General features: G+C 33.7%; 1 protein-coding gene across 1 annotated transcript; it reads right to left on the reverse strand.

Moving 5' to 3' along the window:
• Nucleotides 1–18335: 18335 nt before the first annotated feature.
• Nucleotides 18336–20624, reverse strand: LOC107951347 (probable peroxidase 61). The gene is made up of 4 exons (XM_016886359.2): nt 20320–20624; nt 19602–19781; nt 19354–19513; nt 18336–18997 (listed from the first exon to the last, which is right to left on the reverse strand). The coding sequence occupies exons 1-4, from the start codon at nt 20569–20571 to the stop codon at nt 18570–18572; spliced, it is 1020 nt and encodes a 339-aa protein (XP_016741848.1). The 5' UTR covers nt 20572–20624; the 3' UTR covers nt 18336–18569.
• Nucleotides 20625–23290: the final 2666 nt, after the last annotated feature.

Here is a 23290-nt window from a genome sequence, read left to right on the forward strand (position 1 = left end):
GCCTACTTTTCACACCATTTACATTAGATTAGAATGTTATAAAATTCGTTTTCTTTGCATAGTTTTAAAGATCTATCATTAGAGAATAGATTCAACAAATTTTCTTCTCAAAATACTCTTTCTTTTCACTCAAAATTATTTACAAATGTAGCCAAAAATATTTTGAAATTTCTTAAGATTCTTGAATCAAGATTTTCAGTCAAAGGATTTACAATGAATCAAATGTAATTATTATTCTAAACATATTTTTATGATGATTAGAAGTATATTTACATGATTTGAGTGATAATTACATGATTTTTTTTATCAATGTCATCTTCTTCAACAATTTAAGGTGCTTTAATGGAGGATCTTGAATTTTGAGAGGAAACCCACAAATCAATTGATGTTCCAACTCAAAATGGATCTATTAGAAGTTTTTTTTATGTTATTTACCAAGATTAAACATGTTTTTTAAGGTAATTTAAAGAAATTCTAATTTATCATCTTCATGAACCAATTTTTTGGATTTTTGTGAAATTGATTTAAATGTGAAATTGATGCTTAGTATATGTTTATTTGGTCTAGTATTGATGTTTGGAAGTGATTAAAAGGGCTGGAGTGATTGATTTTGTAAGGAATCAGTTTTCGACTTGATGATACAAATCCAATAAGGTAACTTTGAGTGATAATTTCGTGTAGCCTAGTTGATGAAAATTTGTGTTTATTATATCTTTTGAAAGGTGGTAATATCCAATTTATCTCTGTTGAAGCTCCAAATCTTGAAGAGGATCGAGCTAATCGAAATTGAAGCTTGGAGTTGCTTGGTTGATCACTTGGTTGAGTTAGTCATGTAGTGAATGTTATTAAAGGGCGATTTGGTAAATTGACCCTCATTTATGCTTAATTGGATGATTAATTACTGATTGCAAATATTTAATTGAGTTTTGGGTGGTTAATTTTGCAAGATTATTGATATATGTTTAAGTGATGAATTTTTTGTTAAGTGTTGGTAAGTGAACATCTAGTGATTTTATGTGCTTGATTTGGTTGATTATAATAGAGAACTAAGCAAGTATGTTAGAGTTTTTGGTCCATGGTATGTTGATATTTCAATTGATAAATGAACATTGATAATAGTTAATTGGTATGCTAGATTTAATTTGATATTAAAATGGCTATGTTACATGATTTACATATGCATTTTGGCACTTTAAATTGAGCATTTGGGTGGTTAATTTTGCAAGATTGTTGATATATGTTTAAGTGATGAATTTTTTGTTAAGTGTTGGTAAGTGAACATCTAGTGATTTTATGTGCATGATTTGGTTGATTATAATGGTGAACTAAGCAAGTATGCTAGAGTTTTTGGTCCATGGTATGTTGATATTTCAATTGATAAATGAACATTGATAATAGTTAATTGGTATGCTAGATTTAATTTGATATTAAAATGGCTATGTTACATGATTCACATATGCATTTTGGCACTTTAAATTGAGCACATTATTGACTGAAATTATGTTATGATTGATTGATTATATTAGCATTATAGCAGGATGGATCCATTGGATATAGTTGGCGTGCCATAGAATTTGTGAGTACTCACCATATTGATATGTTATTTGTTAGCAATGAGGCTCTAGATGGACTGATTTAGAGTAGATAAATGAGTGTTGAGCTTATGTCTCCACTCAACGAGACTGATTTGAGGCGATATAAGGGAGCGTGTAGCCTTGGCCCACTCAATTTGGGATTGATTCTGATTCTGATTAGGAGTAAGGAGATCCGCTTATCTGATGTATGATCACCTGATTAAGCCATGATTGTATATGTCAATATAAATGTATGAAATGTTATATGCTAAATTGATAATTATATGCCATGATTAATTATGATTTTTGATACATGGTTGAGCAAATGACATTGAACTATTAGGGATTGATATTATGATTGAAAACCTATATTTGATTGGTTTCAATTTAAGCATGATTTGGGTGCTGATTTAGTCATTGTTTTATTAACATTCACTAAGCTTTTTAAGCTCACACCCTCACATTCGTGCAGATAACCGATGAGATTAAGGAGCTGAGAAGCCGAGCAAGAGAGTTCCAAGAGATTAAGTCTCGATAGAGATTTAGTTATATGTTTTAAAGATGTTAATCAAATATTATGAAACTTTAGGACTTAGTTTAATTTTGCTTGTAATTGGACTTAGACATTTTTTAATTTTGGATGGTTTTATAATATCATATATGCATGTTTGAGTTTGATTATTGAATAATTTACGATGTATTGTTGTTTGATAACCCAGTGATTGATAACATGGTGTGTAAGACATGATGTTTACACTAACCATTGTTTAAATGAAGCTTCCATGGAGTGGTTTACTAGTAACTAAGATACGCCACTTGTTTGAATTAACCAGTGGGTGATGTGCATGAAATTGAATGTTTAATTCTATTTAATTGAGGCTTAATTGGTGTTAATAAATTCAATTTAAGGTGTATGAATATGTATGATATTTAATTGCAGCTAAATCGGCTTTAATTGGCCATTAAAATACTCAAAATCGGGTTTAAAATTGAATTTTTTGCACAAAAAAATCGTAATGGACTGTTGGGGGTTTGAATTTTGGTCTTTTTAAATTGGTTCTATAGTCCGTTTAAATTACAAATTAGTCTTGTAATTTGATAAGTCTAATTAGAGCCTTAAATGATAAGAAAACTTGATAAAATTTTAGGATTAGACTTGTAATTGATAAAATTTGTTAGAAACGCACTCAATTTAATATTTGGGTATAGTATTGATAGTTTGAAATCGTTATGATTTAGTCCCTAATGATAAAACTTGAATTAAACAAAGAAAATAAATTTGGATTAAGCTGAAATTTTTAGGGCTTACATAAATTGACTAAAAGAGGGTTGGTAAATGTTTAGATCTAAATTCTAGTTAGTTTAACAGTAGGTGGTAAGATGAAAAATAATGCCTTAGGTTAAGTTGCTTATAAAAAGTTTAAAATTGGTTCATAAATTGCTTCAGCATTAATAAATAAATAAATAAATAATAAATGGATATGATTGAGGTGTTATAAAGTCGGGGTGTGTCTTGACAAGTTATTAGTCGGAAAGTCACTTAAGTGGCTAATGTAACGTTTCGAATTCAGGCCGATCCATCTCGGTCGGGTTTAGGGTGTCACACAATGAGACATATAGGAAGCTCATGCTCGTAAGGGAGCACGTAGAAAGCTCATGGAGCCAGGTTAATATACAACTTATCACAAAGGGCCTGCATAGGGAGCTTGGCTGATACACAACTTATAAAACGATTTCTTTAAAACATTCTTAAAACTTTAGCTCTCTTAGGAGCTTGCACAAACTGAACTTAAATTCATATTTTCAAAATCATGTTTGAAAATAGAGTTTCATAGCTTAAAAAAAACTTTTTCAAAAAACTTACTTTTGGGTTTTGAAAATAGGGTTCCTTTTAGAAACCATAGCCATTAGCACACATGATAGAAATACTTTTGAAAACCCATGGTAGTTCACATAACCTGACAATTATTAGTCACTCACAATTTTGAAAATTTAATAAGAACATACTCACATGGAATCCCTGATCACTCATAAAAAAAAATGGAGAAACTTAAACAAGTTTAGCTTTGCCTTTATCCTTACTGGTAGACGGTTTAGCTGGTTCATAACAAACAAACATATCAATTAAATAGAACAAAAATACAAAATTCATGCAATACGAACTTGGACAATCATACCTAACAAGACAGAGGCTTACCCTGATTACTACGAACTGAACTTAGAACAAATACTTTGACGACAAAATATTCAGTGGAGAATTTCCCAGAATTAAGGGTCGTATTTATAGACCTAAGAGTCTTGGAAATCTTAGGATACCCTACTTGAATTAGGAAAGTTGTTATTTGCACGTAAAGTACTCTTAGATACACTATATCTTTATTTCCTAATTTGAGTCTGATTGTATATTTGACTAACAAACCCCAATTCGCAATAAGATTGATTAACCCTTGCTCGCCAACATATTAGCGTACTTGCCTCGTAGTGAAACTAGTGAACCCCTTACCAATTCATGTGGTGTACATTGTTGCTGGCAAACACCCCTTACTAAAACATCTCTTGGCGAACACCCAGTTCACCCAATTTTTGGGAATCCTTGTTCATCGAAATTCTAGCGAACCTTCACTTAACACAATTAAAACTTCTGGCCCCGATCTCGGGATGTGACAAAACCTTATGGTAATTGGCTGATTGAAATGCTGCATGATTAGTTTTTGGGTTAAGGACTAAATTGTAAAAACTGTACTAAATTGAATAAACTATGAAACCTAAAATTGAGGCCTCTAGGTGAACATTGAGATAGGTGAGACCGAGAGAAGAGCCTATCGAGAACCAATTCGATTGTCTCGATTTAGATTGGTGAGATCAAGAGATAAACTAGACTAAATCGTTTAATTGGGTAAAATGGTGAGTGGGAGGTAAAAATGATCTAATTAGGAATTTGAACCCTTTATATCCCTAATGCAAGAATTAACTAGCAAAATGGAAGTCAACTAACCACTTTAGCTTTTTGAATTACTTTTGTGGAACTTTGATTGTTTTGCAACTTAATCCTTTTAGGTATTAGATATCATAATTACTCATTGATAATGATTTGCCATATTATAATACATAGTGAGCAGCTAGCCAGACTTCTTGTGTACATGCACATTGCTAATCACCTTATCACTTCAACTCTGGTAAGTTAGATTCTCGAAATACTTCGTGTTTCGTTGTAACACAAAAATATTACAATTGATTTGTCACACTTGCAAATAACCGTTATATTTCTTATTGTATTTATGTTGATTCTCCTTCTACCTCTACACACGCACGTCGAGGCATGATCATTAATATCATTAACCTTTTGCTTAAAACATTACGTGGTTATATATAATTTGAACACCCTAAGAGTATTAAAGGCTAACTAATAACTTCACATTTCTTTGAGGTTTACATCTTTTTTTTTTACATCATAAGATAATGGTCAAATTTCAATTTTGGCCTCTAGACTATGCTAAAACTTGATATTTAATTCATATAGTTTAATTTTTTGACATAATTTGTCTATCTAATCTTATAATGTAGCTAATTAGTCTAAAAAGTTAATATTGTTAACTATTTTAATAAAATGCTGATGTAAAAATTTTTAAAAGGAATATAATTCCAATAGAAAAAAATTATTATGACGATTTAAATGAGTGTTTTGAGGAAAAAAAAGCCTAATAAATATTTTCATTGTTACATGACATCAAGTAATTTTTTAAAAGAAATTTAAAATGTCACAGTGGAAAAACTAATAGAAGAATTTGAAAGTGGTAATAACTAGAACTAAAATTTTAAAATAAAATAAATAAAAATAATATTTTTAAAAATAAAAAGTAGAGAGATTAAATTCTAAAAATACAAACATATTTTAATATACAACCCAACCATAGAATTATAGGATTGGTTTTCATTTTAAAGTTAAATCCAAAAGAATGAAACTGAATCAAATTATTAAATATAAATAAAAGGTTTGATTTGGTAATGAAATATGAGGTGCTTTAGAAAAATCTAAATACTCCAAAATTGTAAGATTTGTCCGAATAAAGCCATACCTAACCACTTACATCACATTCATTTTATTTTTACTTATTTTCCTATCATCCATCATGGTTTTTTTTTTTAGATTTGAAATTTAAATACTTACATAAATAATTTTTTCATGGTCGTGAAGAAAAATAAACTTATAATGTTATTTATGGGAGCCTAATAGTTAATATCTCAAAATTGAAAAAATGCATTTTTATTTTTATAAGAATTTGGATTGTGTAATAATTTTATATGGAAATAAATTTCATCTATATTATTTACTTTTTTGGTTTTGCATTTATCTCATCTTAATACAACAAATAAAAGAAAGTGGGATGAAAATGGAGAAAATTTAAGAAAATATTAATTAAAAATAGAAAGAAGAAACGACCTTGTGTTTGTGAACATGGCGATGGGCTCCTCCATTTATTTGACACGTCTTTTTCTCCTCTTCTCTCTTTTTTTTTCTTCTCAAAACTTTGAAATGAATTTTACTTGTTTTTAATTAGATCCCAACTCAATCATACTAATCAAACCCAAAATTTATATATGATTTTGATGCCAAACTATCGCTATTGTTTCCGAATTACCGGTAAATAAAGCGGGAGAGGTGAATGGTGGTTCTAAAAAAGGAAAGGGAAGGGAGGAGGCCGTGTAGGGGGCTGTTGTTCCAAGTGTAATGTCTTTGGGGGAAAAGGAAAACCCATGGTGGTATGGAAAAGCTGCCGTCGCCGCTGCTGCCGTCGCTGTCAATATCCACAGAGTCGGTTCAATCGTTCGCGACATCGGAGATCCTTGTCTTTCCCAGTCTCCTATCAAGGTTTGTTTTAGCTGTAAGATCATTCCTTTATCATTATTTATATTATTCTATTAGTTAAATGAGAATCAAACGTATTTTCTTATTGAATCGGAATTTAATAGCTGCATTGTATAGTTTCTTAATGAATGTAAGCTTTCTTCTAAAGCCTTATAAGGTCTTTATTTCATAACATATTGGGTCGAATGAGATCCCTTGGGCAAGAGCTGGGATTTTATTTCAAAATGGAAAAAGGATATTATTACAAAAATGAAAATTTTAATTGGTGATATATAATTAGTGGTTGAAACTCTTTTTTTTTTTTTTAAAGTCTCTTAACCTTTAATTGTTGAATTGTTAGTTTATACAGGACAGGTTTGAATTTTGAGGGAAGGTATACATTTCCCAAAAATCAAATGCAAACATTAAATTATAATGGATGGTGGCATATCTAAACCTTGCATTCTGGCTAATACAGTTATATATTCAGATTGTATGGTGTCTGACAAAAATGAGTTAAGACCAAGCAATATGAGCTCAATAACATTGCATCATTATGATCTTAGCAATGCATAATTATGAGTAATGAGTGTTCTCTATGTGCTACAATGTTTCTTTACTACCTCTCCAACTTTTCTGTCTTAATAATTTCAATATAATGAGAGAAGAGAGTAGAACACTTATTGGCAAACTGATTTGTGTAAATATGGTCCTTTATTGATTTTCCATTTTCTGATTTTGGTGTGACCATCGCTTTTTCTACTCTTCTTTTTTGGCATTAATAAACTAGGTTCTTTGTTGCAGGCAAACAAGATGCTGAAGCCAGAGAAGTGGCAGGCTGCTTTTGATAATGAAGGGAAGGTTGTTGATTTCCACAAAGTACTCAAGTTGATTATTTTAGGGGTATGTCTAAGTGCCTTTTTTTCCCTGGAAATATCTTGTTTACCTTGGTGGTTGCATTTTTTTTTTTGTGTGTGCAAATATGTTGGTATTGGTATTGTACATGCAAACCTGGAATTAGTTGAAGTAATATCGAAGGTTAAAAGTCCAGCAATCACTATTCTTGACTTCCTGCATTATCTTTTAGACGTTTTCGACATTACGTGCTTATATGCAAATTCTTATTTGGTTATTTTACTTATATCCTCAGATATCTTACTTCATGCCTTTGTCAATTATATATGTTAAGCAGGACCTTGCCATGATTGGCAATGGGGAGGTTTAGATGGTAGCATTTTGTACAAACCAGTAGGACCCGTCAATCAATTTTTGTTTATAATTTTTTATGTATTTCCAATGTTGTATATGGTCAGTCGTATGCTGTTTTTCTGATATTGTTAATATCATATTTTCTTATGTTTTTTTTATCTCCTCCCTTGGTCAAATTTGTACCTACACACTCATGTTTTCTCCAGATGGCGCAAAACTGTAACAGCAATTTATCTCATTGATTTTTGTGGCTGAAAATCACTCCATGTTTCCCCCTGAATTTCAGTCTGAGTGAAATAGGAATCCTGCTCATAAAATGTTATATCCATAGTGGTGAAAAATCGTTTAGAAGGAGGATGATAGCATTTATAACCCTTCTCGGGTGAAGAATGCTGATAATTGTAAGTGGTTTATCACTTTTATTGATGATCACAGTAGGATAATTTGGACTTATTTGCTGAAAGATAAATCTGAAACTGCTAGTGTTTTTGTGCAATTTTATAACATGGTTCTCACTCAATTTGGGTCTAAAATCCAGCTCTTTAAATCTGATAATGGCAGTGAATTTTTTTGCAAGGTCTTTAGGTGATTTTTTTAAGGAAAAGGGCATAGTTCAGATTAGTTCTTGTGTTGGAACCCCACAACAAAACGGCGTTGCCGAAAGAAAAAATAGGCACCTTCTTGAAGTTACTCGTTCTCTTCTATTTACCACTAATGTTCCTAAATATTTGTGGGGGGAAGCCTTATTAACTGCCACATATTTAATCAACCGGATGCCTAGTAAGGTTTTAAAATTTCAAACGCCTCAATCTATATTTTTGCAGCACTTTCCTCATTTTAAGCCTATCTCCTCCATTCTGCCACTTAAAATTTTTGGCTGCACTATTTTTATCCAAAATATTGCTCCTAATAAGTCCAAGTTAGATCCTAAGTCTTTAAAATGTGTATTGGTTGGGTATTCTTCACTTAAGAAGGGTTATAAATGCTATCATCCTCCTTCTAAACGATTTTTCACCACTATGGATATAACATTTTATGAGCAGGATTCCTATTTCACTCAGGCTGAAATTCAGGGGGAAACATGGAGTGATTTTCAGCCACAACAGGTATCTCCTTCTAATCTTCATTCTCAACCTTCAGAATTGCCATCTTGTTCGCCATTACCTGCAGATCTGTCACCTGTGAATGCTCCCATTGATTCTCCTGTAGTACCTATGACTAATTCACCTACACCCACTTTAAACACTCTTCCTGAAAATACACCTACTCCAATTGACAGTCTTCAAAAAACACCATCACCCAAACAGCTTCGTGTCTACACAAGAAAAAGAAGACATATCCCTGAGACTGTTTTGCAATCTGATTCTTGCCGAGAATTGGATTTGGGTCCAGCTGCCGAAATGGAAGAAGAAATCAGTAAGTCCACTACTCTAGATAACTTTCCTATTGCTATTAGAAAAGGGGTTAGACAGTGCACCAAGCATCCTATTGAAAAATTTACTGGTTATAATTCATTGATGCCGTCTTTTCAAGCATTTACAGCAACTTTGGATAAAGAACAGGTTCCCACAAGCATAGCTGAAGCTCTAAAGGATCCAAAATGGAGAAGGGCTGTTGAAGAGGAAATTTGTGCACTAGAGAAAAATGCTACTTGGACCATTACAGACCTTCCTCAAGGAAAAAAGGCTGTCGGCTGTAAATGGATCTTTGCTGTAAAGTATAACTCCAATGGCAGTATCCAACGATACAAAGCTAGACTAGTGGCCAGAGGTTTCACGCAAACATATGGGATAGACTTCACAGAAACTTTTGCACCTGTGGCAAAGCTTAACACTATTCGAGTACTCCTAAGTTTGGCTGTAAATTGCGATTGGAAATTACACCAACTTGATGTAAAAAACGCATTTCTTAATGGCAAGCTTGAGGAAGAAGTCTATATGCAATTGCCACCTGGCTCAAAGTCTATTGAAGGTAGCAACAAGGTTTGCAAGCTCAACAAGTCTCTATACGGGTTAAAACAATCACCCAGAGCTTGGTTCAAGAGGTTCACTAAAGTCATTCTTCAAAATGGCTACAAGCAGTCCCTTGCCGATCATACGCTTTTCATCAAGGTAACTTCTACAAATAAGAAAGCTATCCTAATTGTGTATGTGGATGACATCATTCTTACTGGAGATGGTGAGGAAGAGATTAGCAATTTGAAGAAGTTGTTAAACAGGGAATTCGAAACCAAGGACTTGGAAAAGCTAAGGTATTTCCTAGGAATGGAGGTGGCAAGATCAAAAGAAGGACATGTGATCAACCAGAGAAAGTATGTACTTGATTTACTCAAAGAAACTGGTTTTCTTGGCTGTAAGCCGGCTGATACACCAATGGAGGCAAACTTGAGATTCAATAAAGAAGATGAGTCCTTAGTAGACAGAGAGAAATTTCAAAGGTTAGTTGGGAAACTAATCTACTTATCCTTGACAAGGCCAGATATAGCTTTTCCCGTAAATGTGATAAGTCAACACATGACTAATCCTACTGAAGAGCATATGGCAGCAGCAAATAGAATTCTCAAGTACTTGAAGAAAACTCCAGGACACGGCTTAATGTTTAAGAAGACACAAGACAGAACTGTTAAGATTTTTACAGACTCTAGTTGGGCTGGAGATCTCACTGAAAGAAGATCCACTAGTGGGTACTGCACTTTTGTTTGGGGTAACCTTACAACTTGGAGAAGTAAGAAACAATCTGTTGTTTCAAGAAGTAGTGCTGAAGCTGAATTTAGAGCACTAGCTTTGGGGATATGCGAAGGAATTTGGCTACTTAAATTACTAAAAGAACTTGGCACAAATCAGGAGGATCACTTTGAAGTTTTGTGTGATAATCAATCTGCCATTCAGATTGTCAAGAACCCAGTTCAACATGACCGAACAAAGCATGTTGAAATTGATAGGCATTTTATTGCTGATCAAGTCAACAAAAAGACAGCCACTCTTTCTTACATTCCTTCAGAAGGACAGATTGCAGACATTTTTACCAAGGCTTTGCCAAAACCTGTGTTCAATAAATTCCTATTCAAGCTGGGATTATACAATGTATATTCTCCAGCTTGAGGGGGAGTGTAGGAATATTCTGTAAATATTTTAGGAATATTTTGTAGATATTTTCTTTATTAAAATCCCTTATTTTAAGGGATCATATCTCCTATTTAGTATCTTTCCTAACTTAGAGTTTCCTAAAGTAGTGTCATAGGTTGTATATAAAAACTCTGATTTATGTTCTATTTAGTATAAAAAAATACTCTGATTTCTACACGATCCATCTATAAGATCAGAAGTTTGGGAGTTTCTTCTAGGTTGCTATGCATTGGGGAGCACTGCAGACTACCGAAGGCAATTAAGGACAGCCAGAAGGTCTATCCTTGTCTTTTCCATTTCATATTTTACTAATATTTTTTTCTTTGTAGAATCATAAGTACCTATTTTTAGGCTGTTATGCTTGCACTTGAAACTAATTTAATACTCTTTATAGTTTAATGTTTTTGTGATATCATACTTCACTGTAGCTTCTGATAATCAGTTTTTAAATGATTGTCTGCATTGTCTATTATTTGGTGCACGTCTAAGAATCAAGAGTTCGTGACTTGTCAATTGAATACCTTTTCTAGTCTAATTTTTGCTGGGAATCTTACTACCATTTGTAACATTAAGGCTCAGTTTTTCCTGTTTTATGAATACTTAACATCTTTATGGAAATGTATGCAGGAAACATTACAACGACCTCTTACAGCAATGCCAGTCAATGCATTCAAGCATAGGAACTGGTTCACTTGCCTATCCTGTGGGTTCAAAAGTTATGGATATGAGGTCAGCTTCTAAAGATGAGCAGAGAAGGGAATCAAAAGTTGACAATAGACAAGCTTCCACTGATGATACTGATAACAGAGAGGAAGATTCTGATTTAGGTGATAACTGTACTAATAGGTTATATGCTGACCAAGGAAAAGGTTGTGATTTTGCTGACGTTATCAGTGTGAGGGGAAATGCTCATACTGCTGCACATGACTCTTGCTTTTTACCAACTTCTGGTCCATCTGGCCGCTCATCCCCAAAAATAAGGAGAGACTGTAATGGGTCAGATTTCTCAACTGGATCTGATTTTGATTTTCCTCCTTTACCACTAACAGATTTGTTTGAGAAGAACGAAGATGAGAAAGAATTTGATGCAAATGAGGGCGAGAATGCTGCAATATATAAGGTGACACTTGAGGATGACAATATGCATAATTTTCAAATCAATAACAATGCTGACTTAATCATGGAATCAAAAGTTCCACCCTCACTATCTAAAAGTATTTCACTCCCTTATAACTCTGAAATTGAATTGGTCCCTCCTGATGCCTATGAGCCAGTTTTGAGATTCAACATTGCAAGTCATAAAGCAGAAACAGTGAACAGATTAAGAATTTCAGATGTTCCAAAATCCCAATTGGTAAATGCAAGCGGATCTCAAGAAGGGACTGCCCATGATGAAGCAGTATCTGAATGGCTTTGGACTTTACACCGAATAGGTAACTTACTTACCTTGTGTTATTTGTACTTCAAAGTGCAAAATATTTTCCCATTTTCTATTACATTAGATAATTAGAAACTGTTTATTAGTTATTCTTCTTAGCTGACTGGATTCATCCTTTCTCAGTCGTTGATGTGGTGAGAACGGATAGTAATCTTGAGTTCTATGAGGATAAAAGGAATGTAGCTAGAATGTCTGATATTCTTGCTGTTTATGCATGGGTTGATCCTGCAACTGGTTATTGTCAAGGTTGTAGCCTTCTACTCTTAACATGTTTTGCTGAACTTTTCTTATTGATTTGCTATTTTTCTGGTGCAAAGCTGTGAAAGATGCAAGTCTATGTTTGAGTTTTAAACATCTAATACTAACTGATTTAGTTGGATTTAATTGTAGGTATGAGTGATCTACTATCTCCTTTTGTTGTTATCTTTGAGGATAATGCAGATGCATTTTGGTGCTTTGAAATGTTGATTAGGAGAATGGTATTTTAAACTTGGTGAATATGTTGATCTTGATCATTTATGTTTTTTCTACTTACATCTGCTTTTCCACATGCCTCCAGCGTGAAAATTTTCAGATGGAGGGACCAACTGGAGTGATGAAGCAGCTGCAAGCATTGTGGCATATTTTGGAACTCACAGATAGGGAAATATTTACACATCTATCAAAGATAGGTGCTGAAAGCCTTCATTTTGCATTTCCAATGCTGCTGGTTCTATTTCGCCGAGAGTTATCCTTCAATGATGCTCTTTGTATGTGGGAGGTCTGTGCATTTAGTTTCATTTACTGCTGTCAACTGTCTCAATCTATGGTACTATTATATTATAATGCTCACCAGATTGAGCATAAAGTTAATGCCAGTAAGGTGGAAAAAGTTTGTGGTACTAATTTTGAGTTCAGCTTTTTCAATTTATGAGCTTATGTGATACGAGTCACAAAAGCCCAAATTCTTGAAGGCGAGGCCCAATAAGCAAATTCCCAGCCCAATCAAGAAATCCATCCATACTTAGTTGAAAATCAGGCCAAATTGTCAAAGTGGCCCAAGTTGTAAAGTTTTATTTTTATTTTTATTTATTTATTTATTTATTTACTTAGTTTAAATTTTTATGTCATTATTCAGTCCAAGAGTCCCAGATAAAATAACCTTTGACCGAATTTCTATATTAAAATAATTAGGAGTTTTTTTTATTTTAGTTTTCTAATTAGATTAGGACTAGTTATAAGGCCTATTTAAAGGCATGGCTGTCCACCTTGTTAAACACTTATCATTATTATTAAAATTTCAGATTTGTTGAGAGCAGAATTTTCTTTGAGTTTTCTCCAAGATTTTTCTCTTGAGTTTTCTTTAGAAGTTGTTTTAACAATCTTGTGATTGTGGGAGCCATCTTCAACCTTCTTCTTGCCATTGATATTCTTTGGAGGGGAGATTAGAGCCGTTTGAAGGGAGTTGTGAGATCTTTCGAGATTTCAAGGCTTCTTAGGACTTATCTTTTAATTTCTTACTGTCAATTCTTTCTTTATTTCTACTTGTGTTGAATCATTATCTAATCTATTTTTTGTTCTTATTGTGTTTTCAGCCTTTTTCTATCTTAAGGAATCAGCCCAAAAATCCCCAATTTCTAGGGTTTTTCCATACTCTTTTTTGGTGAAATTAGATTGTCGAAATTTGGGGAAAACTATCTTGGTGTTCAATTGGACAGAATCACAATCTCCTTGAGGGTTTCAAGAACCCTAACACTTATTTCTATTCTCAATTTGATTCTTTGCTGATTTGGGGATTTTATTTCAGATCTGAAAATTCAAAAATCTAATCTTTTAATTTTCTGTTTCGTTTCAGATCTAATTGTTTAGGGTTTTCGTAGGAGTTTCCCGTGACTTGACAACTCGATCTTGGTCCGCGCGCAACCTCGTATCACTATGACTTGCTGTTTATGAGAATGGTTTTTTAAAATGGAATATTAGCCTATTAGTGAAGTCAAGATCAACAGTAAAAATCTCAAGAACTCACAGAAACCAGGAACTATTTTTTACTTTTTATATTCTTTCCATTTTATTTTATGCTTCATTTCTTTCTTTTGATATTGGAACTAAAAATATGGACCCCAATGTAGATGATGTGGGCAGCTGATTTTGATGAATCTGTCAATTGCAATCTAGAGAAGATCTGTTTAGAGGCATTGACTATACAAGTTCCTGGGGACTCTGGGGCAGAAGATGAAGAAGAAAATACAGAAAATGGAAATGATAATGCAATAGGTGGCCTACAATTTAAGCATTCTTTGTTTGAGAACGAAGGAATAAAAGCTGCATCGACTTATCACTTTTGTGGTTTGACCCGGAATTTTTGGTCTAGAAATGATCGTCTCCAAATATGCAATGTTGTCTCTCCAACTAGGAAAGGGGATGATGATTTGCCTGTCTTTTGTGTGGCTACTATTCTTATCATGAACCGCCAGAAACTCATCAAGGAAACCCGTTCAATAGATGACATGATAAAGGTAAGTCCCTGAAATTGTTAATTTATACTGTCTTCTTATCTCTACACCAGCATTCACAGCTTTGGGCTTCCATTTTAGTGACAACCATCTCTCAGGTTGTACTTCTCTGGTGTTTGGTTACAACCGCTTTTAATTATTTGAGCTAGCTAGCCAAGATCTCTCTCGGCTTTTATGTTTTATTTTTAGGATAATTTTTTTTTTGGTTTTCCCTTTAAAAAAAAAAGAGTATATTATCTTCCACAGGATTGAAAGATTTTTGAAAAACATGTTTGATCATAAGAAGGATGTAAGCAATTTTCTTTCTTCTAAGGTAGAAACTGAATTGTCTCCAGTTAAAGGTTTCAATTACTATTGAGATGGGAACTAGGCCCTACTTCTGCATAGGTGGCTTTTTCTAAGTATGTTCACTTTTGTAAATAAAACATAAGGGAGTTACCTGTTATTGCTAGAATCCACTCTCAACTTGGTACGATGTTGATCAAAGTAATGCCTAGCTTTGAAATGGCTGATGCAGGGGAACTCACCCTGAGTTCCTTTTCATTTCTGAGTTGCTTGAATACTAATATTTCATAAAAAAAATTTAAACGAAATTTAACCTATCTAAGATCTCTGGTTTTGATTGTATTGAGTGCACACATTTTCAGGTTTATGGACCTTTCGTGAACCTGTAACTTTTGCATGGCTGTTTTCTTTCACTTTAATGAGTACAGCATTAATTCTGGATGTGTGGCTTACTGTTACGGAAGAGATGGATGGTTGATGTCCCCATACATCTCAATAGTTACAGATGTTTCTTCTGATTTCAATCCTTTTTCTTTTGCACACTTATTGCAGATTTTCAATGATAAGCTTCTAAAAGTCCATGTCAGAAGGTGCGTAGGTACTGCAATCAGACTAAGAAAAAAATACTTTTGCAAGGTTAGTAATTGTATTATTTTCCTCTTATGGAAATATGAATGAGATGTGAAAAGTAAATTCAGCCCATTCCTCTGCTTTGCAGTAAACCCTCAAACCTTTTGTTTCTTTCTCTTGCTCTCTCTAATGACAGCGTAAAGGCATTGTTATTTTGGAAACTCTAATACTACTATGGTGTTAGAACTTGTAAAAATGAGATCCAATCGCACATATGACAGATTTGAGGTAGTACATGATGTCTAAAACTTATGTCGAGATGGAGTATAAGAGTGAAAGTAACAGGAATAATAGGAGCACGCATTTTGCTTTGTTTACTAAAATATAATATCAAATAGAGCACTGGTCTAGTGTGATCTTTATAATTGATTATAGAACTCATTGGTTTAGTGTGATCCGTATGGCAGACCATAGTCGGAAAATACAAAACATAGTGTTCTTGACATTGGCTTTTCTTGACTATATTTTGTATTACCTTGCATTACATTGTTCTTGGACAAAATTAATACTCTTCTTTCAAATTAACTCTCCTTTTGGAGCGATGGATGAAAACATTAACATGTTGAACTAATGGCATGAATTATCTGCATTGTAATTTATTGTTAAGGCGGTTGGCATGTGAAATGTGCTAACTGCGGTGGACATGCATGACAATACTCTCTTCTCTGCTCACTTGAATGTTTCTCCTTTATAGTTACCTTTACTAAATCTAATATTTTGTTGTAATCAGTTAATCAGGATAAAAGGGCATTCCCGTCGTCATAGTCAGTAGGTCTACAGCATTTCCTGCCTACTTTCTCGGTGAAAAGACAACAGCACTTTGAATTAGAATTTAGTGTTGGGGGTCTCTTAGAATGGAGCATAAAGAAGGAAGTGCTTTGCTGTCTAAGATTCTTCCTACTTTTTCACTCCATTATCTTCAAGTCTGTTCCAAGGTAGCCATGTCTGGTTTATATTCATTTCTACAGCAGTAATAATATTTGATGCAAAAGCGTGTATAAAATTCATGTAGAAGAACTTTTGAGTTGAGCAGTGTCAGTATTACATGTTGGCATACTTTTTCCCTTATTCTTTTGGTTACACTTTTTCCAGTCAAATATAGTAATAGTAACATTCTGTTATGTAAATTAACCTGTAGAAAAATTTATGTATTACTATCAAAATTTTGGTAAGATCTGGACCAAGTATCAATTATCAGAGATTTAACTGTTGATGATCATATTTATAGTTTGAACTTCAAATTTTGTTAAGTTATTATGTAAATGATTGGTTTACAGAATTTACTCTTTGCTAATTCATCTGATACTAAAATATCATAAGAATAAAGTTTGTTTAAGGAAATCAAGATAATTTGGTGATAAAGGGAAGAAATAGTCAGAATGACATAACTCAAGTAACTGTTAAATGAAAACTTCACTTCATCTTGTTTTGGTCTGATTTTAGAAGAATGTCGTCAACTAGCTTTCTACAAAAAAAGAAAATTCATAAACATGTATAGATGCATGTGTGTGTGAGTGATTGTGTCCGTTCATAGGTTATTCTCAGATCATTTCCCTTACTCATTCTGTTTGAAGCTAAATGTTTTGACTAGGTTAACCTTTCATATAATCTTGAAGTTTAAATGTTATGTACCTTTCATATAATCTTGAAGTTTAAATGTTATGTACCATCTTAGCTCTAGCCCCGGAACTTGGTTCCTAATTTAACACCAAAAAACAATGATGTAGGATGAAGTAGGAAATGTAAAACAAAAGGCCATAGAAGCTAAATTGTTGTAGAATTGAAGTTGAAACAAGAACTATGAGGTTTGGGTTGTAGAACCTCCGATGAATCACATTAAACATTTGAAGCTTGTTGCTGGATTACAGGAGCTCTTTATCCTGGCCCTTTGTTACAAATAAACCTCATCTGGTCTGAGTCATACAAAATCATTAAAAGGTTTCTTTCTGAGTCACTGACCCTTCAAATAAAGAAAATATGTATAATTACCGATAAAGAAAAATTACCAACATCATAAATTTAGCAAAATTCTAGGATGCTCACGCATCAAAGAGGCTATTGAAATGTGAAGTAGGAATTTATGATATATATGTCGTGAAAATGCTGAAGCTAAACTTCTAGATCTTTGTTTTTCCTCCATGGCAATGACCTTCAAATTTTTTCTTTTTTTTTGGTCTGATGACCTATTTATTAGATTTCTGATTTTGTTCCATGCACTTATTCCTTGCAGTTTAGTGCTTGGCATAATAACTGAAGTATAATGCAAAATTCTGTACTAATGTTTGTTGGTTACAAACAATGCTTGTGTGGTTCGACAATCATTTGAACAAGTTGTTATTTCTTCTTAGAGTGCAGTTATCTGGTTATTAAGATGTACAAGTAGGCAGTTTGATGTTCAATATTCGATGATTTTAGGAAAAATGCTAAAGGGATTACTTTTTCTCTGTTTTTGGCATGATTAACTTTGCTCTGACTTGTTTTTAGCATCATGTTTGTGCTGTAGCTTATACGGTTTTCTCCTTTTTGTCCCCTCATTTTGAAGGTACGAGAAAAGACTGAAAGTTGGAAGAAGTTCCATCTTTTCAAGGTTCATACGTATGTAAACATTTATCTATCACAAGATACCTCTTCCAGGTTAGGCAAGCACGATCTGGCTTTTTACCGATATATAATTTGATTTATGTTTAAAATCTAAATGTTAAATTGTGAATTTACAGAAAGAAAAATAATAGTGTGTAGTTATTAGATAATTGAACTTTTAACTTTTCTGTAGGACAGTTTAGCTCAAGGATTGAACAAAGTTATACAATTTATTTGTGGAAAGAAAATAGTTGCCATTTTTTTTTTGTTTTTTATTGATATTTATGACATTAATGCTATACCTGAATCCAAGACATTGGGCATTTCAATGACAATCATCACTATAATTTTATGCTTATGAATCATTCCTCCCTGAGCCGAGTGACTCGCCTATTTTTTGTTTGGAAATCTGCAATTTTTGCGTATTTCACCTTCCTTACCTGTTAGAACATTGATATTTCCCATTCGACTCATGGAAAGAGCAAATGATCTCCTGAAATCTTCAAACCCGGCAGCGAATTCTTCAGTGATTTGCTTAGTATCTTCGTTATAGAGTAGCTGCTGATCAACTCCAAGGACAGCTTCATTGGTTAACACTTTGGAGTAGTAGGAGTTGGTGAAACTATATTTGGATTCGGATGCTGGGTTTAGAAATACGAGCGGGTCGGGTTGGCCCTTTTTAGTTTTCGGCGGACATAGCTTCCTCATTTCTGCCAACAATGATGCCTTCATGCTTGGATCTGGCTTTCCTGTATCATTGAAATTGTACAGCCTATCCACAATGAAGCTGCAGTGTGTTCTCCCCATGGAATGTGCTCCTGATAAGAAGTGCCAAGAAATTATCATTAAAAAGGGATCCATAGTCTAAGGGTAGGGGAGGGAGTTGCAGATGTTGGGGTTCGAATGCCGGTTCTGCTAGAAGTCGCTTTTTAAGGTTAGTTGTGTGAACCAACTGAGCTAAATACCAGGTTCATATTACTGATGGTTTGTTTATTCCTCTATTTGCCGATGAAGTGGGAGAAAAGAGTGATTAGTAGTATTCATTCTGTTCCACTCCCACCCTATAGCTTTTAATCATACCTTGTTCATGTTAATTCCACATGTTTGTATACGCTAACAGGTTAATAATAGATATAGATTTTGACTAGTTGATGTATCCGTGTTAGTGTTTTACCTAATAGGGTTGTCATGTCCAACACATCCAAGCCTCTTGATCGGAAATAAGCGAGAGAAGCTTCCCAGGAGATGGATGGTGAAGGGAGATCAACGGAGTCCTTGGTCGATGTCATCCCGTCTCTTCTCCCTGTATATACGGGATAAGACGGTGCTCCTGACTGAATTTATATAATATGAATTAATGATCTATGATACAAATACTCTAGAGATTTAGTTAATGATGAGAAAAATTAAATAAATACACACCAAATGAACAGCATCTCGAGTGGCGAGGTTAAGAATGTCAGCACAAGAGACAACGCCTGGGCAACGAGCTTCAAGCACTGTCTTAATCTTGTCGATAAACGCGAACCCTGCCAGTCCCCTGTTCTGTGGTGCAGTCTTCTCCGAATTCGGCCCATCTAGCAGGACTGAAGCATCGCATCCCTAGCCATTTCCATTAACCCTTCTAAGTATTAAAACAAAAAGTCTTTGGCATCCAAATCTTTATCCTTTCATTACAATCAACTGAAATTTTCATATACATGAACTCTTCAGTTGACAAACCTCTTAGCATTAAAACCTAGAAAATTACTTTTAATATATTTCATACAATCATTCATGTGATAGTCCATCATAAATAGTATTACTAAGATGGAAAGCCAACATGGCTTTGGAAACCTGAAGTATCTCATGTTTCAGTTCCGCCATTATTTTTATTTAAGTAGTAGGTGGTTTTGATGCATTTTAATAATTGATTGTGATTATAATTATTTAAATTTAGGATGTACTCGTAATTATAATTTCTTCTAAATAACAAAATAATATAGACGAGCCAAACTCAATGTCTCTAAAAAAAATAAAAAATTATCCCCGGGATGGGAAAAAATTGTGCATTATGATAATTAGAAAGAAAAGGGTGCAGCAGACATTTAAGAAATATACAAATAAAAAAAGAAACAGGAAAACAGTGATAAATACTTACATCTACAAAACAATCCGCATACAGCAAGCGAAGAAGCTTAGGTGCAATAGTTTTATCGTACTTAAAAAATGATTCCACTTGGTGCCTAATATAAGCCTCTGCATAATCACATGTATTATGCACCTTATAGTAATGCCAAACCAGCTTCACCGGAGTCTGCAACGACCATGCCGCCTCAACAGCAACCTCCATTGTGCACCACAAGCTCAGTACCGCAAGAGCAAAACCGAACCCCAACCTTTCTCTCCTCATTTTCTCACTTTAAAGCATAAACCCTAATATGCACACCAAGCTTGTATATCTGCTCATGGTAAGGGGGGCAAAGCTTATATAGAATCTATTTTTTGACTTGCCACGCGTCTTTACCGACAATGCCAAGTCGGATAAATTCGAAAATATATGATGAATTTTTCATCAGTTTATAGAAACTTGATCCTTTTTTATCGTAAGAGTGAAGCGAATGGGGCTGTTCACATGCAATAAGGTGTTTTAGACATTCTTTTACGTTATGTTGTTTACGTCGGTAGCAAGGAACGTGATTGCATGTGATTGCAGCATTGGTTTTAGGGTCTATTTTATTTTACATTTCTTCTCTCTTTTTTGTGATCCAAAAACTTTTCAAGTTTCCAAGAAATTTTACTCGTTAACCAATGTTAATTTGGGTTATGATTTGATGATTAATCAATTACGAACTTTGGGCTTTGTAAGTTTGACTAGGTTCTGTGAAATTTGATTTTCTCCAATAATTCTTTAATTTAAGTATTAAAATGCATTTCGATGCTTTTCCTTCTTTTCCGCATATAAAATCTCGGTATACTTGAACAAAATACTTGTTTAATGTTTACTAATTTAAGAATACAAGTTTTGATGCCTTTTGATCTTTTATTATAGGATTGGTGGGAGAGAAGCTGCTGCATTAATTATTATTATTTATAATTATCATAGGTCAAGCTTCCATTATGATAATCTTTCTTATTTTCTTTTTTTTTTGAAAAAGAAAATCATAATTTCTTTGTTATTTTTTCTAAAATAAAGAAATCTGAAATTCTAAATTCTAAATCTAAAATTTAATATTCATTTTTCAAATGCTATAATTATATAAATTAATTGGAAACTTGGATTCAAAATTCAGGCCAAGAACATTTTTGGCTATGTGTTATGTAAAAACCAACGTCGATAATAACAATAGAACGATCATAAAGTAATAAGAAAAGAAAACAAAAAACATACATATTTTTACGTGAAAACCCTTTCGGGAAAAAATCACCGGCAGAGGAGAAGAAAATTCACCAATGTCAAATTCGGATAATACAAGAGTTTTAGACTACATCTATTTATAGGTTAAAAAAAACCTTATTCTAATCAATGTCAAATAGAAGCAGTATAGTAAGGCTGAACTTTAACAATCTCCATCGTAATACGAATTCTTAATGAACAAGTTCATCACCATGAGCTCTCAACGAAAAAGTTCTCCACCTCTTCCACAAAACCCCTTAAGGGGTAATCTTCAACAATGAACACCAACAAAGTCCAAGCAATGCTCAAGCTTGGTTATCGGAAGTGACTTAGTCATCATATCTGCACGATTATCTTGAGTACTAACTTTAGTCACAACAATATCACCATGAGCAATAAATATCATGAACAAAATGATACCGAACGTCAATGTGCTTTGTTCTTTCGTGAAACATTTGATCCTTCGTAAGAAAGATGACACTTTGACTGTCATAAATTACCATGCTGATTTGAAGGTCTTTATTAAGTTTACCAAAGAGTCCCTTTAACCAAATAGCTTCTTTACAAGCCTCAGTAATCGCCATGTACTCAGCTTCAGTAGTAGACAAAACAATTGTAGTTTGTAAAAGTGGCTTTCCAGTTAATTACGCAACCCCAATTGTAAAGACATACCCTATGAGAGATTTTCTTTTATCAAGGTCTCTAGCAAAATCATAATCAACATACCCAATGACTTCATCTCTAGTTTTTCCAAAACTATAAGCAAACATCAGCAGTATCTCGTAAGTATTTGAAAATCCATTGAACTGCTTTCCAGTGTTCTTCACTGGGATTCTCCATGTATATACTAACTGCATATGATAAATTTGGGCGTGAGCAAACCATAGCATACATGAGAGATCCCATTGCACTAGAATATGGAATACGTGACATGTAGCCAATCTCATAATCTAATTGCGGAGACAAAGCCGATGAAATTCTGAAGTGGGCTACTAATGGAGTACTAACAGACTTGGCATTTTGTATATTGAACCTGCAAAGAACTTTCGTAATGTACCCTTTCTAACTTAGGTACAATTTACATGCTTTTCTATCTCTGAGAATCTTCATACGAAGTATCTTCTTGGTTGCTCCCAAATCCTTCATCTCAAATTCTTTACTAAGCTGGGCTTTGACCTTTCTTATCTCTCCTTTATCTTTGCTTGCTATCAACATGCCATCAACATAGAGGAGTAGATATACAAAAGAACTATTACTGTTTTTCTTAAAATAAACACAACTGTCAAAATTGCTTTTTTTGAAATCATGAGTAGTCATAAAAGAATCAAACCTCTTATACCACTACCTTGGTGATTGTTTCAAGCCATAAATGGACTTTTATAGCAAGCAAATATAATCCTCCTTTTCTGAGACTGTAAAACCCTTTAGTTGTTGAATGTAAATATCTTCCTCAAATTTTCCATGCAAGAACGTTGTTTTTACATCTAACTATTCAAGCTCCAAATCATACATGACCATAGTACTAAGTAAGGCTTGAATCGAACTATGCTTCTAACTGGAGAAAACACATCTGTGAAGTCTACACTTGGAATCTGACTATAACCTTTTGCAACCAGCCTTGCTTTATATCTAGGTTCTTCAACTCCTAGAGTCCCTTCTTTCTTTTGAACACCCATTTACAATAAATAACCTTTTTACCTTTAGGAAGCTTCACTAGATCCCATCTCTTCTTGCA

The sequence above is a fragment of the Gossypium hirsutum genome, chromosome A02, assembly GCF_007990345.1.
Source record: "Gossypium hirsutum isolate 1008001.06 chromosome A02, Gossypium_hirsutum_v2.1, whole genome shotgun sequence".
Lineage (NCBI taxonomy): Eukaryota > Viridiplantae > Streptophyta > Magnoliopsida > Malvales > Malvaceae > Gossypium > Gossypium hirsutum.